This window comes from Urocampus carinirostris, chromosome 10 (genome assembly GCF_059441175.1).
Source record: "Urocampus carinirostris isolate Australia breed hairy pipefish chromosome 10, RoL_Ucar_1.0, whole genome shotgun sequence".
Classification (NCBI taxonomy): domain Eukaryota; kingdom Metazoa; phylum Chordata; class Actinopteri; order Syngnathiformes; family Syngnathidae; genus Urocampus; species Urocampus carinirostris.
Window position 1 is genome coordinate 4,402,226 of NC_142358.1, and position 24,114 is coordinate 4,426,339.

The window sequence follows — 24,114 nt, forward strand, 5'->3', positions numbered from 1 at the left end:
AGCTACTTTTTGTTACTAATTAGCGGAAAGGGCACCCAGCTTGATATTAATTCCTAAAATAGCAACTTAGCTAGATGGCTTCCTCAATAGCTAAAAAGGTAGCTTGATAGTTAGCTAGAAAGGTAAACAGATTCAAAAAAATAAATAAAAGAGAGCCAGATAGCTAGCTAAAAAAAATATAAGAAATTTTTTATTTTTTTTGTATGTCAAATACAATTGGGAAATTGACAAATAAAATTGACTTGGTGACTTCGAAATAGCTGGATAGGAAGCTAAAAAATGTTGAAATCTAAAAACGTACGGCACAAGTCAATATATACATTTATTAATTGTTGCATGTAACCTTCGCCAAACGGAGCGTGCCAGTGACCGGGGTGCCGTGAACTAGCTGCAGCGGCCATCTTGGTCCCTAGTTTGTTTTGCGGCGTGGGCGAGAGTGTTTACCGAAAGCGTAACAAGGAATGCTTAACCAGCGTGTACAGAGGGAACAGCGCGGCCGCATCGATCGGAGCTCCAACATCAAAGCCCCGTAAATATTTACGTAGTGACACGAGCCATGCAATAACACCGACAAAGTACACTCCAGATTGTGAGTGTATCGCTTGAAAGGTAATAATTCAAAACAAGGAGTGAAAAGCAAGAAAACTTGGCAAATTGACACTACGTTTTTCAAAATAAGAGGGTGTACGTCCATTAGAGAAGTATTTCTCTTGACTATTAGCATCCGGAAATGTATGTAAACTGTTTGGCACGTTCCCTTTTGTCAAACAACGGTGAGCATAAAATTGCAACTATATTAAAACCAAAAATAAAACTGGTGTCAGTCAACATACAACGGTAGTTAAAGGCTTATTAGCTTAGTTTTTTTTTTGGTTTGAACAAATTTATTGACACTAAAAACAGAAAACAATCATGACAATCTCAACAGCAATTAAGCACATTCACAGTTAGCTAGCAAACCTTGAAGCCTAAAAATCTACTTCACAGGCGGGGCCCCAGAACATAATTTGCCATTCCCGAATGACACCAAAGACAAACGTGTGCCCACCAATAAAGCTTTGCTGTTAGCTTGCAAGCTAGCTCGGCGTTAGTGCCTTTCATAGCAGTTTATATGCTAGCCAAGTGTATATATATTTACATCCATCCATCCCTCCATTACCTGCGCTTATCCTCAGTAGGGTCGTGGGGGTGCTGGAGCCCATCCCAGCTGTCTTCGGGCAATGGGCAGGGGGCATCTGTTTTTAAGCGAGGTGGACACATTTTACAGCTTATTCAGACAGCTTGCTGTTAGCCTGCAAGCTAGCTGGTGGCTAGTACAAAAATGATTTACAAGTTGTAATAACTTGTGAAGCCCTTTGAGACTATTTGTGATTAAGGGCTATACAAATAAAAATGACTTGACTTGACGTGACAAGTTGTCTCGGCTAACACGTTTTGTGTGAATAAGCTACTAAACTGTCCTCTTTGCTTACAAAATAGATCATATATGGTTTACAATCAATGGAAGGTGCTAGCTAGAAAGTTAGCATTAAAACTTGTTTTGGCTATAAGGTTTTGACTGAATAAGCCCTAAACTACGTTTGTCTTGCTAAACAAAAATATATAATACATTGTTCTGATTTTTTCTGAAGGTGAGAGTTCAAAGTTAACTTTATTTGATCCACTTGGCTAGCATATAAAATACCATGGATGGCACTAGCCACTAGCTAGCTTACAAGATAACACCAAAGCTTTTCTTGGCTAACTCCAGTTTGTCTTTTGTCATTTTTCATTTGACAATGAAATGTCTTTCTTGTTCCTTACATGTTCAGGTTTCAAGAGTAGTGAGTTAGCTAGCTAACTAGCTACATTTAAAGTAGTAAAAATGTAAATCACAGTTAAGCTATTCAATGTTGATGCAAAAATATGAACTCTTTGTATTTTTAACACAAACTGAAAGCTCGTGTTATTTGTTTAGAACTTAATTTGGAAATTTCAGTTTTTATAATGACAAATGAATCTTATTAATCCGATTAATTGCCCAACCGTATTCAATAAACAATAGACTGTTTGTCATTTGATAGCTGCTCACAAACCACTGGCCCACTCGCCAACAAGCCTTGAACTTGAGAATACTTCTCTATCGTGACTAATAACTATTTTATTTTTGTAAGTTTTCTAATTACTATAAATAATAAATTCACCAACCAGTAATTTTGGGGACTTTAAGTTTTTAAAATGTCAACTAGATGCTAGCCGTAACTCTAGCAAGGCAAGCCAGCATTCAATTAGTTAGATAGATGGATAGATAGATAGATAGATAGATATTTTATTCTTCCCCGTGGGGAAATTCACATTTCCAGCGGTATCCTTGTGTTAAAAAATAAAAAGGAGATATAGAATACTGTAGTTTTGTGACTGATGCCTGATTATTTTGAAGGTTTTCGACTTCCTGTTTTGTTCTCAGTGTTGTTTGACAAAAAAGAACACGAAAAAAAGCATGTGTTTATCCTAGGATAAATACTTCTCGAATACACATATGCGTTATTATTTTGAAATGCGTCATAATAAATTGTTTAAAAACTGGGTTAGCATCACAAAAGTAAGCTAGCATTCTTAACCACAAAACAGGAACCCTGTCGGTTTTCACGTCAACAGAATTCCTGGCCACAATGTTTTAGTCACTGTTATGATGTTATTGTATTACATAACTGTGTTGCCTTTTCCTCTTTCCTGTATGACTAAAATCTCATTGAAGACTCGGGGCTGCCGCTGGGGTTCAAAGTACACGTGTATGACTCAGTCGGCTACGCGGTGAGAACGGCGCCGTGAATGAAGACGGACCTTACCACAACACGGGTGTCATGGTGTCACGGGGTAACATAACAATAACAACATATCAAGGCCGAAAGTGGCGCTAGCTCATTGGACTGTTTTAGAGTTGGGTACTTTAGATTGGATTCCCACACGTTACTTCTAAGGTAATGGGGCAAAGTTTATCATTCCTGGCTGCCTTAGAGCATCGTCGGTTGAAAAATATTCCCAATCCATTATCCGCAATCACATATTGCCGTGAGAAGGAACCTGAATAAAGCACTTAAGTCAGTTGTGGCATCTATTTTTCACTGTTGTTTCCGCCTAAAATGAACTGCAAACCATGCTGCCGCGATCATTTAACCCTAATAGCATATTGCTGTGTGCGGTAGGTGGAATAATGAACTTTTATCCGGCTCTTTTCTTGCTGCTATTTCCGCTCAAAAGGGACTGAACTTGCGCAACCGCGATCTATTATTCCCGGTCAACTACTGCCTAGAGCAGGGCCCGGGAGAGCACATTTTAGGGGGGGAGGGGTATCGGGCGGTAAAGCAAGCCATTGTGGCCCACCTAAAATGAACAGCAAACGTGCGGCCACAATCCATTGTCCACAGTCAACTATTGCTGCGAATAGGGGCCAAGAGAGCAATTTGTGCAATCTTTTTTTAACATTCCTTCTTTTCTCAAATTTGAAGTACCTATGCTGCCGCCATCTATTATCCCTGATTGACTACTGCTGAAGGCAGGGGCCAGCAAATAACTTTTTTTCAGTTGGCCTAATAAATTGCACGGTTTTGGCCGGAATGCATTATCTCCAGTAGACTATTGCTAGGAGCAGGGACTGTAAGAGAAAATCTATTTCATGCTTGGCGGCCCTTTTTTTCTGCCTAAATTGACCAGCACCCGTGTGGCCAGGCTCCATTATCTCTGGCCGACTATTGCCGCAAGCTGAGGCCAGCATTGCTACATTACAGATTTTCACATACCGCATGAGGTTTCTGGTCCACGTTAACTGTGATAAGGGATTACAGTAACATTATTATTTTTATTATTATTTCTTAAATCATTTAAATTTTTCCCTGGGCATAAAGCTTGTGACCCAAAAAATTTACGTTGGCTTGCGCAAACCATTCTTGGACATTCCACAAAGAGTGCAATGACTCATCGAAAAATGTATAACAAATTGTTTATAAAATGAATTACGAAATATTAATATCGTCCAAAAATCGTTTGGATAACTTTTCACTGCAAAAAGTACATTCCTACATCAGTAGTGAAAAATGTTGCAAATTAATTTCTCCATTCACTATCTTTTAAAATCTTTCCTCCAGTTGTTTTCTTAACAGACAATTGATGCTTAAAATGAGCACAATTTTCTGCAAATATGGCTCGTATTAAGTAAGTTTTCCTTGTTCTCCAAGAAAAAAAAAAAAAAATGTAAATTTAGAAACACACATACGTATATATATATATATATATATTATTTATTATTATATGAGGGCAGCATGGCGGCGCAGTGGTTAGCGCGTGTGTGGCACAGTTCTGAGGTCATGAGATCGAACCTTCTGTGTGGAGTTTGCATATTCTCCCCGTGCTTGCGTGGGATTCCTACTGATGATAAGCGGTGCAGATAATGGATGGATATATATATATATATATATATATAAATGCTGCCAATAGTATTTTTGCAACACTAGGGTTAGCTCCATAATACTTACAATTGCTTTAAAGGTGGTGTACGTAAATTCTAAATACTTTTCTTGCTGACACCACCTTCTGGCTGAAATCATCATTGCAGCCTCTGTCAAGCTGCTTCTGTGGCACGTCTCTCTTGGAAGCGCTCACATTTTCATGTTTTTGGGGGTTTGGGTTGGCATCTGGACAGTATTTGGAATAGTCTTTTTCTTACTTTCACCATTTTCATCCTAGAATAAAAGAAAACTTCATGCACTCGCGTGAACGCCGCCTCATTTCTTTCAGCCTGATGTGGTCCCTGGGCAGAACACCGATGATAAAAGTAAGATAAAGAGCAGATAGGCGCAGTGAAATAATATATACAAAGGCTCATTGTTACACATACTTAGGAAAAATATTTTCTTTTAAACTTTTTAAGGACACCTCTAACCCATCTTTTAAGGATTTTAAAATACATCGGTGGCCACAAAGTCACGCATCAATGGCCACAAAGTCACGCACCAATGTTAATATTTATTTTTTGTTAGTATAATTTTTTATTTTTTTATTTCAGATCAGAAATGCCATTGACTACAGAGCAGCGCGTAGAAATCATCTTATTATCTGGTCGTGATGTGTGGTTTCAGGTTCAACTCGAGGAAGATTGGTGCGTGACTTTGTGGCCACCCTGTACATCTAAAAATCTCCTTAAAAGTTCAGGCTAAAGCGAGCATAATTTTAATCTAATCTGATTGACGGGTGCGCATGCCCCTTAAATGACAATTAGGTGAGTCAACGCTGAGGTTTTTAACTTCCATGTGTGGTGAAAAGCGGGATTTCTCAGCTTCATATACTCGCCACATGGAAAAAAGCCGTGGTTAAGAATTAGCAAGGCGGCCTCACGAGTTCCTTTTTGATCCGGCTATTGACTTTGCATGAGTTAGCGGTGACGGCTATCACTTGACGTCGGGCCCCGGGGAGGGGTTTGCATGGCCCCTGTCGAGTCAGCGGACTTTTGCAAATCAAAGCCAGAGCAGAAAAGTCAGATGACTGTCATGACCGCACTAGCAATGCAAATGGACAGCGGAGGAACGAGGCTAACCAAGAAAAAAAAAGGTGTCGAAGAAATAGACATACAAGCAATAACTAATTAATTAATTGTCATTTTCTAAAGATTCTAAACACCAAACCCTAAAGTAGATCTTGAAAATTAAAGCGAATGTTGAAAAGAAAATCCAAAGACTATCTAAAACGCTCATTAAATGTCAGAAATGATAAATGACGGGTACACTTAGATGCGCACTAGAATATTTTTAAAAGTATTGCAAATTGTACATATTTAAAATAAGTAACATTTTTTAAATATGTTTTGAAAACTTAATCTTGCATCAATCAAAAGACGTCTACCAGAGGTACATTAAATGTCAGAAGTTTAACGAGGTGTACAAATCTAGACTTCAAGTCTAAGTTTAGATGTCAAAAAACTTTTATTCATGAAAATAACATATTTTAGCCAAGTGACTAAACATTTATTCGACGTATTTTGACATATTTTAGAGATTGATCAAATGTTGGTGTACAAGCATAGACGTCAAATCTTAATCTAAACGTCTAACAATATTTAACTTTTAGACCAATGGCAGACCATTTTTAGACTTAGTAAATTTAGATGTCTATTGGACATCAATTAGACATATTTTAGAGGTACATTAATTTGATAAATTAGACAAGGTGTACAGACATTGATGTACATTTTAAACTTAGATGTCTTAATTTAGACCTCTAAAAACTTTCCCTTTTAAACCTAAAACCCATGGTCAACAAATTTTAACCTAATTAACTTAAGACGTCTGACGAGTACATTAAATGTCAGAAATTAGACAAGGTGTACAATCTTAGACTTTTAGTTAAACTTAGACATCTACTCTAAATTGAGATGTCTACAAAATATTGACTTTTAGACCTGTTTGACAAGTTTTAGCATACATCTAGTCTTCATTTAGACTTGGCTTGGACATGGATGGGTGCCACCAAGCTATACTTGCCCAAGACACACCACAGGAAATGGTGCCCCTACGACCCTAATGGTTAAAGGATCCAACCAACCAGCCTAGATTTAGACGTCTAGTGTGAGGTCGCAGGTTCGATTCCTGGCTCCTCCGACATAAAGGTTGAAATGTCCTTGGGCAAGACACTGAACTCCAATGCCCCCGATAAGCATGTAGGAGCCTTGCTTGGCAGTTGCCGCTATTGGTGTGGGAGTGTGCAAATGGGTACGTGTGAAGCACATTGTAAAGAGCTTTGGTAGATCATCAGTGACTTCAAAAGCGCTATATGAATCAAGACAATTTACCATTTTACACCTGTGGTTGACAGATCTGAGCTGATTGACTTTAGATGTATTTCAGTGGCAGATATAATGTCATGAATCAGCTAAGGTGCACAAACGTAGATGTACAAGCTAAACTTAGATGCTGTCTTAATTGAGACGTCCTAAAACGTACACTTTTAGACCTGTGGGAGACAAATGTTAGCCTCAGTGACTTTTTTTTACATATTTTAGATGTCTATTAGAGTTACATTTAATGAAAGAAATCAGAGCAACTTCAACCTCGAGGCTCAATTTAGCATTAGTTGTCAAAAAAACCTTCCCTTTTATTCCTTTGTTGAACACATTTTAGTTTAAGTGACTTTAAACAACTGTATTTTACTTGTCTTAGAGGCGTCTTTTAGAGGTACATTAAATGTCATAAATTAAACAAGGTGTATATTCTAAACTTAAATGCCTAGTCTCAATTTAGACGTCTAAAAATTTTCACTTTAAGACCTACAGTAGACAACTTTTAGCCTCAGTGACTTTTGATATATTTTAGACGTTTAGAGGTACATTAAATGTCATAAATTAGATAAAGAAGTACCACCGTAGACATATACTCTAAATTCATACATTAAACAAACATTAATCTTAATACTTGTGGTAGGCAAATTTTATCCCAAGAGACTTTCTATTCTATCTCTTTTAGACCTCTTTTAGATGTACAGTACATTAATGTCAAAAACTAGACAAGAAGTATAAATTTAGATGTTTAGTCAAAACTTAGATGTTGAATATAGTTTTATATTTATATTTATTTATGGCGCATTTTGACCAAGTGACTTCTATTGGACGTACAAGACATCTTTAAAACTTGAAATGTCGGAAATTAGACGAGATCTACAAACTTAAACGTCAAGACTCATTTTTGACGCAGACCAATTTTAACCTCAGTGACTTCAGACGTCTTTTAAACGTCTATAGAACACATTTTAGACCAGGGGTAGGGAACCCATGGCTCGGGAGCCATATATGGCTCTTTTCATAAGTACATATGGCTCCGAAATAAAATGTAACTATTGCACATCTCTCTGTGATTTCAAGTCAAGTGATTTCATCCCGAGTTTGGTCCATATGAAGCAGAAGCAACTTAATGCCGAAGTTCGATAAGAAACCATTTAAACTGATAAATAAAAACGCTGACAAACGACTTTGATGGGTGGATCCCTGCACACAGCGCAAGGCACTTCCTTCTTTCTCTCTCGCTCAGTGCAGTCTACACCGAAAGTGAATATGACGATATGCTTATTGTTTGCAGTAATTTGTGACACTTTTACAAAAGAACTTTACATTCACATTGTTTTGAAACCGTTATTAAGGACAAATTTCATGAAAAAAAATTGCCTCAACACTCTTAACTGAAGGTGGAAGATAAATTGTAAACGGCATATTTACATTGATTTGGGACACAGGATTTGGCATTATTATCATTTCATATATTTGATTAAATCATCAAATGACACACAGTGAAATAAAATGTGCTGAAGAATTAGCTTTTGTCTAGAAAGCGTGTTTTTTCAATTTTGTCTGAAAATATGTGATGTGGCTCTCTCAATTTCTTTTTAAAACATTTTTTGTTTTTATGGCTCTTTGGGTCAAAAAGGTTCCTGACCCCTGCTTTAGACAAACAAATGCTCAGCATTTTACTTTTTACAACTGTGCGGTAAATTGGTGGTGGTGGAGTGAGTATTTGATATAAAACTTCAAGAAGAAGCAACACAACCTACCTTCCATCCAGCAGAACTGTTGCTGTCCCCCTTGTCCTTGAAGTAGGGGACACTTTTCACCATCCAATCGTAGATCTGAGACAAGGTGAGCCTGTTCTCAGGGGAGCTCTCGATGGCCTTGGTGATCAGGTCTGCGTAGGACATATTCCCCCAGGCGTTCCTCCGGGACGAGCTGCTCTTCCGTGCGGCGGCGGCGGAGTTGGCGACCGGGGAGGAGATGAGGGCCACCTGCTGGAGCTGGAGATGCTGCTGATGCTGCTGAAGTGGGGTCGGATGCTGGTGGGCACAAGTCTCCGGGCACTGGAAGTCCTCGTTCTCCTCCAGGAGGCTCAGGCTGCTGATGTATTCGTTGCCGGGAGGCTCTTGCTTGATGGACGGGACCGGGGACGACGTGTTGGAGTCGCCAGGGTTGGCGAACTCTGGCCGGGGGAGGGGCCAGGTGCATGATCTAGGTCTGGCCAATGGCTCGAAGTCCGGGTCGATGTCCACAAGGAGGGCTTGTTGCTGGGATGATTCCGCCATGGTGGTCGGTAGGGTGATGTTATTGTGTCACCCCCCGCTTCACACCCCCCTTGATTTTACAATCGAGGGGATTCCGAAGGGAAAAAAAACGTAAACAGACGTAAGGGAACTCCGCAGAAACTTTTAAAAGTTACATCCCAAACACTTTTAAGAATAAATAAACTGTAAAAATATCTATATATTCAAAAAGAATAATACGTATTTCCGTGCGCAGCGTCCGCGCGCGATAACGTTGTGGGCGCGCTGTGTAGCATGTGAGCGATTTTACTGGAAGTGGCGTTTGGCGCCTGGCCGCGCCCACTCATGACGTAGGGTCAATGCAAGCAAATAAACGACGTCCAGGGGCGGGACAAAAGAAGAGCTGTTTTCATTCTTTGGCCTCGTAAACATGAGAGGGCGCCCAAAGGTTGTTCCCAATAATAAATTCCTGGCGTGTTTACGTATTTCACAGGTTTTTTTTTCGTCATTTCTGTATCCAGCTCCACCTTTAAAAGTGTTTGTAGTGGAAAAAAGGGCACAAGACTTAAGAGAATGTGACAAGAAAAGAGGAGACGATCGCGTCGTAAATGCTGCTGTCTAGTGGAGGACCGTTGTCAGTGTCACAAGAGTTTATATTTTAATACGAGTTAAAATAAAAACGGATTTAATTTCCCTGTCCTTTAACATTTTTGTCAACTGAGTTTTTAAATCATTAAAAATTAATTTAAAAAAAATAAATCTTTCTTTCTTTCAATCCATCTTTCTTTTTATCTTTCTTTCTTTCTCTCTTTCGCTCTTTTGCTCTTTTGCTTTTTTGCTCTTTCTTTCACCTCTTTTTATTTTATTTTTTATTCTCATCTTTCCTCTCTCTTTCTTTCTCTCATTTTCTTTCCCCCTCTTTCGTTCTGTCTTTCTGAGTTCCCACTTATTAAATAGTTTTTTAATTCTCTTTCTTTATAGATTTCTTTGATTCTTATTCTCTTTCCTCCCCTGTCTCTTTATTCAATCTTTCTCCCTTTTCTATCTTTCACATATCTAACTTTGTCTTTCATTCTTTCTCTTTTTTCTTTTGTTCATTTTTTCTTTCTATCTTTTTATTCCTCTCTTTCTTTCACTTCTTTTCTCTTTCTGTCTCTCTTTCCTTTTCTTTCCCCTTCCCTCTCTATTCTTTCCCTCTTTCTTTATTTCTCTTTCACTCCTCTTTTCTCTTTTTTCTTTCTTTATCAGATATCTTTATTCTTATTCTCTTTCTTCCCCTGTCTCTTTTCTTCCTTCTCACTGTCTTCTTTTCTTTCTAAGTATTTTATGTTTCTTACTTTGTCTTTCTTTCCTTTATTTTATTCATTTTGTTCGTTATTTTTGATTTATCTTTCTCTCTTTTTTTATTCCTCTCTGTCTATCTTTTCTTTGTTTGTTTCTTTCTTTCTTTCTTTCTTTCTTTCTTTATTTTAATCCTTCCTTCCTTCCTTCCAAATATTTACCAAATAGTTGTCCTATGAGTATTTGTTCTATCTATTTTTACACAAAGACAAACTGGTCGTAACAACTCCTTTATTTGGTGGGAAATGGAAGTCGAACACAACAAAGAGTAGACTAGGTAAACACTTAATTTGGTCCTTGCTGGGGGGGCAAAACATAACCCAATATTGGACGTATATTTTTGGACCAAATCCTGTCCAAAGTGGGACCCGTGACGTCGCCTGCTGGGTGGCATCCATCCATCCCTCCATCCATCCATCGTCTTTGACTTTAATTGCAATGCAACGTTATCATTGGGCTCTGCTGACATCCTGTGGCATTAAATCTTATGACATCCAAACTCACCATTGCAGGCGCCTCTACCGCGTTGAGGATTTCATGCCGAAAGAAATTGAGATTTATTTTCTATGTCACATTAGATTTTTTGGTTCTTTATCCACTGGGGGTAATTATTAACCAATAATCTGATTTTCAACGTTCCTTTTTCGTTCCCTGCATCCCTCCAAAGGGAAAGTAACTTTTTCATCTGGTGCGTTGCGTTTTTGTTGGAATTTTACCTTCGCCCCACAATTTAAATTAGGAACTCATCAGAACTTTCCGAACGATTTGGCTCCTGGCTGCGATCGTCTTTACTTAAGTAGGCGTGACTTATTGTCGCTTGGGAGGGGCCGTTTCTGCCAAATACTTAGCATTCTCATAGGTGCTGCTGTAAGTAGGAAGTGTTACTAAATAATTTTTCTTTTAAATTGTCGTTCTGCAAAGTTATTAGATTTAATTTTCCATCAGCGAGTTTTTTTAGTACAAAGTGCTACAACATGGCTCCTCACCCAATAATCCAAGCCGTGATTGACTTCACATCAGGAGCAGCAGGCAAGTTCAAATCGACGTCAAATGAGAAATAACAAAATATTTGCAATATAATTGGATTGCATCATATGCCCAAAACGTGTACCGACGACACTAGTCGTCGCTTTCCTGCTTTACAAAGTTGTTCTTGGCTAAAGTGATTGAAAAAGAAGATAATTGTTCATTGTTCCGAAACGCCATTGAGGTAACGAGATGCCAAAAGTAATCCCATTACTCACGAGGTCATGTGCATTGGACTTTGATGATTCTGGCGAGGCCGTAAATGTATGTAACCGCGTTGTACGTGTCCCACCAAAGATCCACATTCACGCTGGACTGGATGATGAGGTTTTTATTATTACAGTTTCTGCAAATGGATGAGTCACAACATTAGCTTTTTCTGCTGGGTTTGATCTCTTTGATCTCTTTGTAGTACTCTGGTTAAACTGACAACAAAGCATATCAAAGAGCTGTCTTTTCACTTTACAGAAAATACATTTTAGAATATCACAATACATTTATAAATCTTTGCATTTTAACAAGATACTTTTAACAAGAGATCGTATAGTGGATTTTTAACGTTTACAATGAATTCAACATGTTTTTCTTTACTCTGAATTTTAACCAACATCATCCTTTTTTAATGTATATGAAAAAATAGGAATAAAAACAATAATGAGTATAAAAATGGGTACAATTTACCTGCAAATGGATGAGTCACAACATTAGCTTTTTCTGCTGGGTTTGATCTCTTTGATCTCTACAAGGGGAATTAATATTTAGTAAAACAGAAACAAAACGAAAATAAATCAAAACAGCTTGACAATATCAATCACATTACTATGCATGGTGAGAGATTTGTCAGCTGGGGTTATAATGTTTAAAATTAACTTATTTTGTGGAGCACCAAAAGATATGTCTTACCTTTGTAGTACTCTGGTTAAACTGACAAAACCCCGCCTCCTGGTCACATGTTAGAAGCCAAAACCAAACCCCACCCCATACCAGCAGATGGCACTGTTGGACTCAGCATTGCAGGACATTTACCAAAAACTATACACATATTTTAGCAGGAATTTCAATAAAATAAAAGTTATTATTACACCCGTTACATACACCCCCCTGAAATTCTGCTAAATATGGGAGTGCTACACTAAAAAGAAAAAAAATCACATGCCAAAAAGGCAAATACTGATGAAAAAGAGGACACGAAAACTGGTACAGTATTACAAGGAACAAACTGAAGTGCATGTCAGTTCTAAAACTCTCCCAAAAAGGAGTGTGAAAAGAAAGGAGGCGAGCAAACTCCTAACTAAGCACAGACTCAAAGATGCCTGTTACATCTCTGAAATATCAAACATTGTTCCTGTAGTTGTAAGTGCTCACATAGGCACAATTCTTGTTTCTTACTCAAGCTTTGTTACTCAAACTGAAAGTGCATCTCTACTGAACTTAAACTAGGAACTTGCAGATATTGCGGACAGATGATTGTCACCTACCACATGGTCATTCATCTGACAAATAAGACGACTAGGAGGCCTGATGGACTGGCGGACCCTAAGACCATAACGGTTAGGTTGAGCACAAATAACCTGAGCTTGAAGGTCTGGGGCAGGCAAGTCTAAACAGTCAGTATCAGGGGAGTCTGCGTCCAGATGGTCAGTGTTCAATGGGGTCTCGTCTGGGAGACCCATACCCAAAGGGATCATGTTTTCAGAGCACTGTGATGGGCTTTCCGTATTGTCACTTGAAGTATGGTCAACATCTTGTTCGGGGATGTGCTGACTTCCTCGGCTGGATGTATCAACACTGCGAGAGTCGGACTGGGCATCAGATCTGCTGTCTAGTGAGTTATCCTCTACCTCTGGATGAACTTGCTCTTCACCTGCCTGTATCACCCAGTTTACTGTACGGACATCACTGTCTTCAACCGCGTCAGGTAAATCAGGGCATACATCACTTCCATGCATAGCAGCGTCAGACTCTGAGTGTTCAGATTCGCTGGCCAGATCATCCTCACAGGGCAAGAAGCTAACAGAGAGCAGCAAATTCCTGTGAACTACCTTCTCTTTGCCCGTCAGACAATCCTTGACTCTGTAGACATTGAGATCAGGCTTTACTGATATGACTTCATACGGGGTTGACTCCCACTTGTCTGCAACTTTGCGTTTCCCCGGGACACCTCTGTTGGCGATCAACACCCGGTCTCCCACGACGAGAGGTGATCCTTTGGCCCTACGGTTGTACAGCTTGGCATGACGAGTCTGTTCTCTGAGAGTATTCCTCTGTACAATCTGAGCAGCTTCATGTAGATCTTTCTTCAGATGGCGTACAAAGTCAGAGTAGCTGACAACAGCATCATTGGTATTAGCATGTTGAAACATGACATCGACAGGGAGACGAGGGATCCTACCAAACACTAGGTAAAACGGTGCAAACCCTGTTGTCTCATGCTCTGTGCAGTTATAGCAGAATGTGAGCTGCTGCAGCATTTGTGGCCACTTTGCTTTGGGCTGAGGGGGAAGGGTTCTGATCATATCTCCCAATGTTCGGTTGAATCGTTCTGCGATGCCATTTCCCATGGGGTGGTACGGAGTGGTATGGGATTTCTGCACCCCTGCCATCTCTAGAAGCTCTTTGATCAGTTTGCTCTCAAAATTAGCTCCCTGATCAGAGTGGATACGCCGTGGGAAACCATAGACAAGGAAGAAATCCTGCCACAGACGGCGAGCAACTTGTTTGGCGGTTTGATTTCTGCAAGGGAAGGCGTGCGCCATCTTGGAGAAATGATCAGTTACGACCAGGACATCTACAGACTTGTTCTCTTGCTCAGCAGTCCAAAAGTCTATACAGACCAACTCCATAGGCTCAGAGGTGACTATGTTCTTGAGTGGTGTACGGTTGTGTGGTTCCGGTGTTTTCCCTACTACACAACGCTGACAGGATTTGACATAATTCACAACATCACGTTCCATGCCATTCCAGAAAAATCGTTGCCTCACCAGAGACAAAGTACGGTTCTGGCCTTGGTGACCTGCTGAGTCATGTAAACCTTGAAGGACTTTCTGTTTCAATGAATCAGGCACCACAAACTGGAAGATTTTCTTGGCCATGTGAGGATCTTTCCTTATTTTGTAGAGCATGCCATTCTGTATGGTGAGTCTGCTCCAATGTTTCAGTAGTTTCATCACACTAGGCGACTCGACAGCTCTCTCACGCCTGGTAGGTCTCTTGTGTCTATGCACAAAGTACATGGTTCTGCTTATTGTGTTGTCCTGTTCTTGTAACCCAACAAGCTGACTCTGTGGGAGTGCCGTTGACTGATCTCCCTTCTGCAGAAGATTGAGGTTGGCATCTGTTCCCATCACTTGACCCACGCCACCAGTGGACTGAGCACTGAAGACAGCAGCAACTTCTTCTGATGTCACAGAACCATTGGAGCCTGATGGAATTGCCCTTTTTACTGACTCGTCTGATGTCCCAGCACTCTCGTCTACAACAGCGTGACAATTGTTGGATACTCTGAACACCTCTTGCACAGTACTGTTGTTCACCCCGTTGACTTGGTCCAAGAGCGAAGTATAGGGCTCGGTAACAAGGCGATGACCCACACATGACCGTACAAATGGCTCACGGCTCAGAGCGTCGGCTACGATGTTCTTTGGGCCGGGAATGTACTTCAGGTCAAAATTGTATGCAGCAAGCTTCGCTACCCACCGCTGTTCACACGCATCAAGTCTTGGTTTGGTCAAAATGTATGTCAGTGGGTTATTGTCGGTCCACGTGGTAAAGTGTCTTCCTTTCAACCAATGGCTGAATTTATCACATACCGCCCATTTCAAGGCAAGAAATTCGAGCCTGTGTGCAGGGTAGTTGAGCTGGGAGCGAGAGAGCGTCTTACTTGCAAAGGCGACTGGTCTGGCTACTTTTCCACCAGGTGGCAGCTGTGACAGGACTGCTCCAATCCCATCAAAGGATGCGTCGACAGCCAAAATAAACGGCGCATCAAAATCTGGGTGGGCCAGAGTGACACCTGTCACAAGGTCGTGCTTCAGTGTTTCAAAGGCGTTCTGGCATGCATCGGACCAATCTGCAGGCGTCAGCTTCACTTGACCTTTCTTGCGGGCTCTCTTGCGCTTATGCTTGTCACCAGATTCAGATGTGAGCCTGAACAGCGGTTTTGCCTTCGCAGAACATGCTTCAATAAAGCTTTGGAAATACATCACCATGCCTAGAAAGGATCTGATTTTACTAGGGCATGGCGTCTTGCCATCCGACTCCATTAGATCAGCGACTTGTACGTCATTTATCGCTCTCACTTTCTCGGGGTCAGTCCGAATTCCATCCTCACTGATGACATGCCCAAGAAATTTCACAGTCCGTCTGAGGAAAAAACACTTTTTGGGTGCGAGCTTGAGGTTGTGTTCCTTAAGGCGAGTAAACACCATCTGCAGGCGTTGGAGTGCAACTTCCTCTGTGGGGGCAAACACCATCAGATCGTCCAGGTAACATAATAGGCTCATGAAATTCTGATCACCGAATATTGACATCATCATCCTCATAAATGTTGCTGGGCTGTTGCAAAGTCCCTGAGGGAGCCGGTTGTACTCGTGAAGCCCGAATGGTGAGGAGAATGCCGTGTACTTTTTGTCGTCAGGGTGCAAGGGGACATTGTAGTAGCCTGACGTCAGATCCATTGTGGAGAAAAAGGCATTTCCCCCAAGTGCGGCCAACGCATCAGCTTGATGCGGTAGTGGGTAGGCATCCTTTATGGTTCTTGCATTAAGCCTTCTGAAATCAGTTCATACCCTTAGTTCTCCATTCCGCTTCCATATGAGAACAAGCGCAGATGCATAGTCGCTAGTCGACTTCTGAATAATTCCTTTCTCTTCCATCTCGTTCAGAGTCGTCCTCAGTTTTTCATACTGACTTGGTGGTATACGTCTGTAGGGTAGACGGAACGGCTTATCATCAACAAGGTGGATACGATGTACAAACTCTTTGGCCTCTCCACAGTCCATCTTATGGCGAGAGAAGATTGACTCGAATTGTTCGATGATATGGAGGAGCTTGTCTTTACACTGCAGCGAAACCTCACATGACTTCAGGTCAATGTCTTGCAGTCCCAGAGCTTCCAATGTACGCATCATGTCCTCTTCTGACCTGGGTCGGACCTCTTTGCTCTGTACACTCTGCACGTTGCACTTGACCTCCTCTGCATTGGGCAGGTCTTCCGCTGCGATACAAGGAGACACATCTGCAATTTTCCTGTTTCTCCTCAGCACCACAACTCTGTCCGTGGGATTAAAGACTTTAACAGGCACCCATCCATCTCCCCAAAGTGGAGTAACAACTCTTCCGACAAGGACTTGTCTGGGCCCAGCCTTTGATTGGGTTGGCTCAACGACCACTGTGCTGCCCGCAGACGTCCCGGCCAACTCAGGTAACTTGCCCCAAATAACGTACTCGGTCCGTGGATTCAGCGTCACGCAACTCTTGATTTTTACTGTCCCTACTTTGTCTGGAATGCAGTCACCTCTCCATCTCTCTGTGTTAGAAAGCATTGACAGGAATTGACTGTGGTTATCGGACAGACCGTTGTCAGGAGTGGAAACTAATCTCCAGTAGCCATCAGTACTTTTCAATTGAGTCAAAATATATTTGATGGCATTGCTGCCAAGGATCATCTGTTCGGTCTGGCCTGGCACAACCATTACTGGTATTATCATTTGGCACCCGTAAACTGTGACGTGAATGTCGTACATATCTCTGGGAGAAACTTGGTGTCCACCGCAGCCTACAATGACATAATCATCGGCCGTGTAACTCATCATATCAGGGAATTGCTGCAGGAGGGACTTAGCCGTGTCCTCACTTACTGTACAAGCCATCGACCCACTGTCCAACAGCGCTCTGAAAGTGGGGCCTTCTTGCACAAGTACAGGTGTGTAAAACAGTTCGTCAGTCTCCGCTATTCTCTGAAACCCCTGAAAGATCAGCTTCTTCGATGGAGGTATCTTGTTGCTATACAACTCATAAATTGATTTATTATCTTGCATGTCAGGCTTCACATTAGTGGTGGGAGGTATACTCAGTTGATCTGCACTGTTCTCCCCTAAGCGCAGATCAGTTAGTTTCCCTGAGGCAGCGGGACAACTTTCGTCACTGGACAATCACGTCGAGAATGCCCTGGGGCATGGCAGTGAAAGCAAAGGTTTTTGTCTCGGCAATGAGAGAGAGCACTGTGTTCGACCTCTTTGCAAATGATACATGGCTTGGCAGTGAAACCATTGATTCTGGCTCCAGGTCGCCTGGTTGGAGCTCCCCCTCTCTCTTGAAACTGGTTCGAGGTAACACGTATCAGAACTTTCTCCAACATACTAATAACGTCCGTTAGAGAGACATACTGTGGGCTCGAAGTCTGAGGTGGCTCGTGCACGAGGGTTGGACCATGGTTCACCTCAGCTTTGTGTACTGCAATTTCCGCTCTATTCGCAGGTTGTTGTAGGGAATTTGCTTTGTAGCTCTTCTCAGCGTGGTATTCATTCAGCACCTCTAGTACCTCACATGCTGACCACTTTTCGATGGTTTTTGATCTGTAAGTGAGTGCCAGTTCCTTGCATGGGCAGTTCCTAATAAACATGCGAGTAACCTCTATTTCAGGGTTGTCAAATGTTTTTCCCTGCTCACTCAAGCATTCAGAGGCAAGGTCAGCTGCTCTGTTTAGTCTCAGCCAGTAGTCATAGGGGTCTTCCTGGTCTTTGGGCAAAGTTGAATAAAAGTCAGCTAAAGGGACAGCAGAGTACTTGGTACAGCTAAAGTATTTCCTGAGAAGACTATAAATCATGTCAGGGCGGGTATAGACGTCTATATTACTGTTTCTAACGCCAAACCTAACTACATCTTTAGCTTTTCCTCTCAAATGTATAAGGATTTCCTCTGCTTGCTCTTCAAGTCTCACATTACTCCTTTTAATAAATGTCCTCATTAGATCTTCCCACTCATGTATTGTTATTGAGTCTGAGCCATCCCCAATAAATGACGGCGGTTCCTTAACCTTTCTCTGCGTAACCACCTGACTCAATCTGTTTGCTACATCTTGTGTGGCAGCAGCGTTAGGAGCTACTATATTATGTGACTGAATATTTGAGAATATGCTATCAGCCAATTTATGTCCTATCTCCTGAATAATATTTTTCATCTGATCAGCTACACCCTCAGAAATGTCACTCGTGCTCTGATTAAACATGTTTTGAATATGTAAATGAGTCAAAATCACAAAATAAATCAGTAGCCTGAGTAACACGTCACTGTATAGCAATTTTAAATACTGTGAGCTGATGACTTCATGAAACGATGTGGCAGGTAGGACAGTCCTCGGTTCGGAGAGTTTGAATGAAGTCACGGGTCACGGCACCAATGTAACCGCGTTGTACGTGTCCCACCAAAGATCCACATTCACGCTGGACTGGATGATGAGGTTTTTATTATTACAGTTTCTGCAAATGGATGAGTCACAACATTAGCTTTTTCTGCTGGGTTTGATCTCTTTGATCTCTTTGTAGTACTCTGGTTAAACTGACAACAAAGCATATCAAAGAGCTGTCTTTTCACTTTACAGAAAATACATTTTAGAATATCACAATACATTTATAAATCTTTGCATTTTAACAAGATACTTTTAACAAGAGATCGTATAGTGGATTTTTAACGTTTACAATGAATTCAACATGTTTTTCTTTACTCTGAATTTTAACCAACATCATCCTTTTTTAATGTATATGAAAAAATAGGAATAAAAACAATAATGAGTATAAAAATGGGTACAATTTACCTGCAAATGGATGAGTCACAACATTAGCTTTTTCTGCTGGGTTTGATCTCTTTGATCTCTACAAGGGGAATTAATATTTAGTAAAACAGAAACAAAACGAAAATAAATCAAAACAGCTTGACAATATCAATCACATTACTATGCATGGTGAGAGATTTGTCAGCTGGGGTTATAATGTTTAAAATTAACTTATTTTGTGGAGCACCAAAAGATATGTCTTACCTTTGTAGTACTCTGGTTAAACTGACAAAACCCCGCCTCCTGGTCACATGTTAGAAGCCAAAACCAAACCCCACCCCATACCAGCAGATGGCACTGTTGGACTCAGCATTGCAGGACATTTACCAAAAACTATACACATATTTTAGCAGGAATTTCAATAAAATAAAAGTTATTATTACACCCGTTACATGTAGGTACAAAAAACATTTCTGAAATCATTATTTTACAGAGTCTATCACATAGTGTACAGAAACAGAACAATGAAGTTTATTGAAATCTTTCAAATTTAAAGACGTTAAAGCCCCAGTGTGTAATACAGTATTTAATGACTAGATGGCACAGTTGTCTAATTTGAATGAAAAACAGTACCGCAGCAAGACTTTTCACAAACATGGCGGCAACATTAGGTATGGATTCCACAATGTGAAAGAAATACAAATTTCTTGACCTATTTTTTTTAATTAAAAAGTAATATTGTTCATGTAATTTTGCCTAGTATTCAAATCAATGTTTTTTTCTACTGAATGATTTTTTTTTTCTACCAAGAGGCACTAAATATTATGTTACAGGCCTCACACTGAGTAACCTAGTCCAATAAGATAAGTTTTGACTGTTTTTACATGGTAAAGAGATCAGAGTCATGGCTTGCATTCTCAAGAGCAGCTGATGATTGTTTGAAGACATCATAAAGCAGCTTACCATTCATGCGCTCTTTAGTGAAACACATCAAATTATGGTCTTTCCCATACAAAAAACCCACAAATTTCAAACATAACCATAAATATTTTAGGTGCCACAATTACACACTGTCCCTTTAAAGCTAGTCTAATACGGGCTTGAATATAAATCCCTGCTACATAACAAAACAATAAAAAAAGAAGACACGGGATATGTCAAAGTCAGCTTTAGCACCAAACAAACAAACGCTAAGGTGAACAAAACATGAAAGATGCATGATGTGTTGGAAAGAAATACTGAAAAAAAACTTGAAAGAGGGTCGCCTGAAATTGAATAAAGCTGCACATGTTTATTTATTATATTATTGTATTGTACATCTGTTTGTTTTTTTTTTGTGTGCAAATATTTTGTTCTTTCCGTTTGGTAATTTGTTGATTATGTTTTGTGTGTGTGTGTGTGTGTGTGTGTGTGTGTGTGTGTGTGTGTGTGTGTGTGTGTGTGTGTGTGCCTAAATAAAGCGCCAATAAAAATATGTTTAAATTAAATATATATGTAAACAAATTTGTTTAAATACTTAAAAAAAATGTTATTTTTCCAAGTATGTATTTAAATTAATTGATATTTATATATACATTTCAGGAAAAAACAGCCTAAAAATGAATAATATGTAATAAAGTTGCATTTATTTTATTTATTTATAGGAAAATATTTTAATTATATTCAAAAATGAAGTTGTTTTTGTTTTTTCATGCGTTTTATTTTTCTAAGAAAACATGAAATTAAACCAAAATAATTTTAATTGAGTTATACATGTAAATTTTAGAAAAAATAAAGGTTATAAAATTTCTTTAATTTCATTTTCTTAGAAGATATTTAAATTAAAAAAATATATTAGAACAATTAAACAACTATGTAAATTTGAGAATGTTTTAACCTGGTCAAAAAAGAAAGATTTTTTCATTTGTCTTCTGGTTGTAAAAATAAATATATACGTATTTTTTTTAATGTAATTATTATATATAATCTATTTTAATTACAATTATTTATTTAGTTAGTAACTTCTAATGTTACTATATTTCTTATTATTTACAAGTTTTATTTTTTTTTAAATGAATAATAAGGAAGTCCATTTATTTTAGGTTAATTCATTTCACTGGTGGCACGTCCAAGAAGCAACAATAAAACACGTTTGTGCGGAAAAAAATACTTAGAAAATAATGATAAAGAAAAAAAATACTGTAAAATGAGTGGTATAGATACCAGCACCTCCAACCTCAGACCTGCTTTGGAAAAGTAAAAATTATTGATAACCGCCAATCCAAACAGAAATTAAAAAGATTCCCAAACTTCGTTAGAAATTTTGATAGTCAAAAAGAAAAATGAATGGCCTATATTGTCATCAAGTCAAGTCAAGTCATTTTTATTTGTATAGCCCTAAATCACGAAGAGTCTCAAAGGGCTTCACAGATTATTACACTATATTACACAGACTATTTTTCAGAATATTATTATACATTCCCCTGCTCTGGAGCCGACGAGAAGAGTAGGTTATTCATAAGAGTAGGTTATTCATATGCTATAGAGTAGAAGTGAGTTTTAAGCTTAGATTTAAACATTTCCACTGAGGTTGCAGATCGGATCTCAGGGGGAAGAGCATTCCACGGCACCGGTGCCCGGATGGAGAACGCTCTCGAACCAGCAGAACACTTCTTTGCTCTTGGGATCACCAGAAGACCGGCACTCTCAGATCGTAGGCTTCGGACCGGGACATAGGGGGAAATCAGATCTGAAAGATAAGAGGGAGCAAGTCCATGTATGATTTTGTATAATACTAGGAGAGCCTTGAAATCACATCTAAGGCTAACTGGGAGCCAATGCAGGTTAGCCAAAATAGGTGTGATGTGATCGGACTTTTTTGTCCTAGTTAAAAGCCTCGCTGCGGCATTTTGTACCAGCTGAAGAGACTTGATTCTTGACTTTGGGAGACCAGAGAGTAGTGCATTACAGTAATCGAGACGGGAGGTAACAAATGCATGAATTATAATTTCCGCATCCGACTGAGACAGTATAGAACGAATTTTAGCAATGTTACGAAGATGGAAGAAAGCGGTTCTAGTAATTTTCTTTTCATGCGTTTCAAAGGATAGATCAGGGTCAAATATGACACCTAAATTTTTAACTGAGTCACTCTGTGTGATGTGACATTTGTCAATGTTCACAGCAGTTTTTGAGAATAAGTCACGGCATGTAGATGGACCAATGACTAACATTTCGGTCTTTTCAGAGTTAAGATGCAAGAAATTGAGTGACATCCACTCTTTTATCTGAATGAGGCAGGCCTCCAAATTTCCACAGTTTAGTGTGACAGATTCCTCCAACGAAAGATATAGTTAAGTGCCGTCTGCGTAGCAGTGGAAACTGATATTGTACTTGCGAATAATATCATCATACAAGTGTAACAAAACGGGAGGGCTTCTCCTTTCAGTGCAAGTCAAACAAATTAAAAAGGTGCAAAGGTTTTGCATATGCTCTGCAAATACTGTATCCACTAACAAGGAATTCTTTGCCAACGTGCCAGGTGGCACAGCTTGCGTATTGAGTGGGCAACCATTGGATACGGTCAAAGTGAAGATGCAGACCTTCCCTACCATGTACCGAGGCTTCACTCACTGTTTGGTGTCCACCTTCCGACAAGTGGGGGGAAGCGGTCTCTACAAGGGCACTAGCCCCGCCCTGGTGGCCAACATCTGCGAAAACTCTGTGCTCTTTCTCAGCTACGGCTTCTGCCAGAACCTGCTTCGATCCATGATCAGTGTGGATGGAGAGCTCAGGTGAGGAATCGGCAGTTGCACAGCATCATGATGAAAGTGGCGTGGGTAGTTTTTTGCAATGTTCGTATGGGTGCTTGAAATCCTTGAATTTTACTGTTGTTTTTTTCAAGGATTGAAAAGTGCTAGCATTTCGGGTGAAGTGCTTGCAAATGCTTTTAACTGTTGCCGTGTTTCTCAACAAGTTTGCTTTAAAAGGACGCTGACACTGGTCTTTGCTGGCTTCGCTTTAAAATTATTCTTCCCTCGTGATTAACAACAGCTGGCATTAGTTTGTATGCAGGGTTCATACGGGTGCTTGAAATACTTGTACTTTAATATTGTGTTTTCAAGGTCAGAAAAATGCTTGCAATTGGGGTTGATGCTTGTAAATGTTTAAAACTGTTGCCATGTTTCTCAATAAATTTGCTTAAGATAGACGTCCACACTGGTCCCTGCTAGCTTTGCTTTGAAATTGTTACAAACGATGCTCACAGCCTTTGAGTGCTTGCTCAGACCCGTACAAATTTAGGGGGAACATTGGGTGGGGATCGCAAATGGAAATCGCTGTATGGCAGGGGATAGTAACATAAGTTCATTAACTTATAGTGCATGTTATTGTACTTATTTTCATTGCACTATTGTTCCAATGCACTATTCTTCTCCATTGCAACATTATTTTTGTAACTTAATTCTGTTTTCTAAGCACTACATTGTAATTACTTTTTCTTTTGCCTATTTATCCTGATAGTCTTTTATCATCTTTCTCTTTAGTCTTTATATTACATCTTTAACCTTGGCGTACCACTCCAATCTTGTTGCATATAATGTTTCACAACGTTGATATCAATGACAATTCTATATTCTGTTCTTTATTGGATTGCAATGTCTTCCAACTGCTAAACAATGGCTGGGCATGTTTATATCTATCTACCTACAAAGTACAACTAAATCCAGTTATGGTGGTGCTGTCTTGAGCAGAGAGCACTAAATTTCCCCTCATCTTAGACAAATTTGCAACTAAAAAACAAAATACTCAAATAAGGGGGTCAGCTTATATGTTCACGGTTCACAGAACCCTTGACCTCTGTGGTCGTCGGGGCATCATTTCCTGTGGTGTGTCTTGGGCAAGTAGTTATTTTTTTGTACAACTTTCGCTTTTAGGGAAGAAAAAAGACA

At 39.8% G+C, this 24,114-nt stretch overlaps 2 protein-coding genes across 4 annotated transcripts in view; one reads left to right on the forward strand and one right to left on the reverse strand.

The window, feature by feature from the left end:
- Positions 1-11,700, reverse strand: part of foxo1a (forkhead box O1 a) — a 64,381-nt gene extending 52,681 nt beyond the window's left edge. The window contains exons 1-2 of one of the 2 annotated variants that reach the window (XM_088345873.1): positions 11,634-11,700; positions 8,569-9,139 (exon numbers count right to left, since the gene is read on the reverse strand). In XM_088345873.1, the coding sequence (XP_088201999.1) occupies positions 8,569-9,090 (522 nt within the window). In that variant the 5' untranslated portion in view covers positions 9,091-9,139; positions 11,634-11,700. Of the gene's footprint in view, positions 1-8,568; positions 9,321-11,633 lie in introns of those variants that run through there. The other variant, XM_088345872.1, reaches the window with a different exon arrangement.
- Positions 11,231-24,114, forward strand: part of slc25a15a (solute carrier family 25 member 15a) — a 29,677-nt gene continuing 16,793 nt past the window's right edge. Inside the window, exons 1-2 of one of the 2 annotated variants that reach the window (XM_088345874.1) lie at positions 11,231-11,418; positions 22,707-22,959. In XM_088345874.1, coding sequence (XP_088202000.1) covers positions 11,364-11,418; positions 22,707-22,959 — 308 coding nt within the window. In that variant the 5' untranslated portion in view covers positions 11,231-11,363. Of the gene's footprint in view, positions 11,419-11,605; positions 11,680-22,706; positions 22,960-24,114 lie in introns of those variants that run through there. The other variant, XM_088345875.1, reaches the window with a different exon arrangement.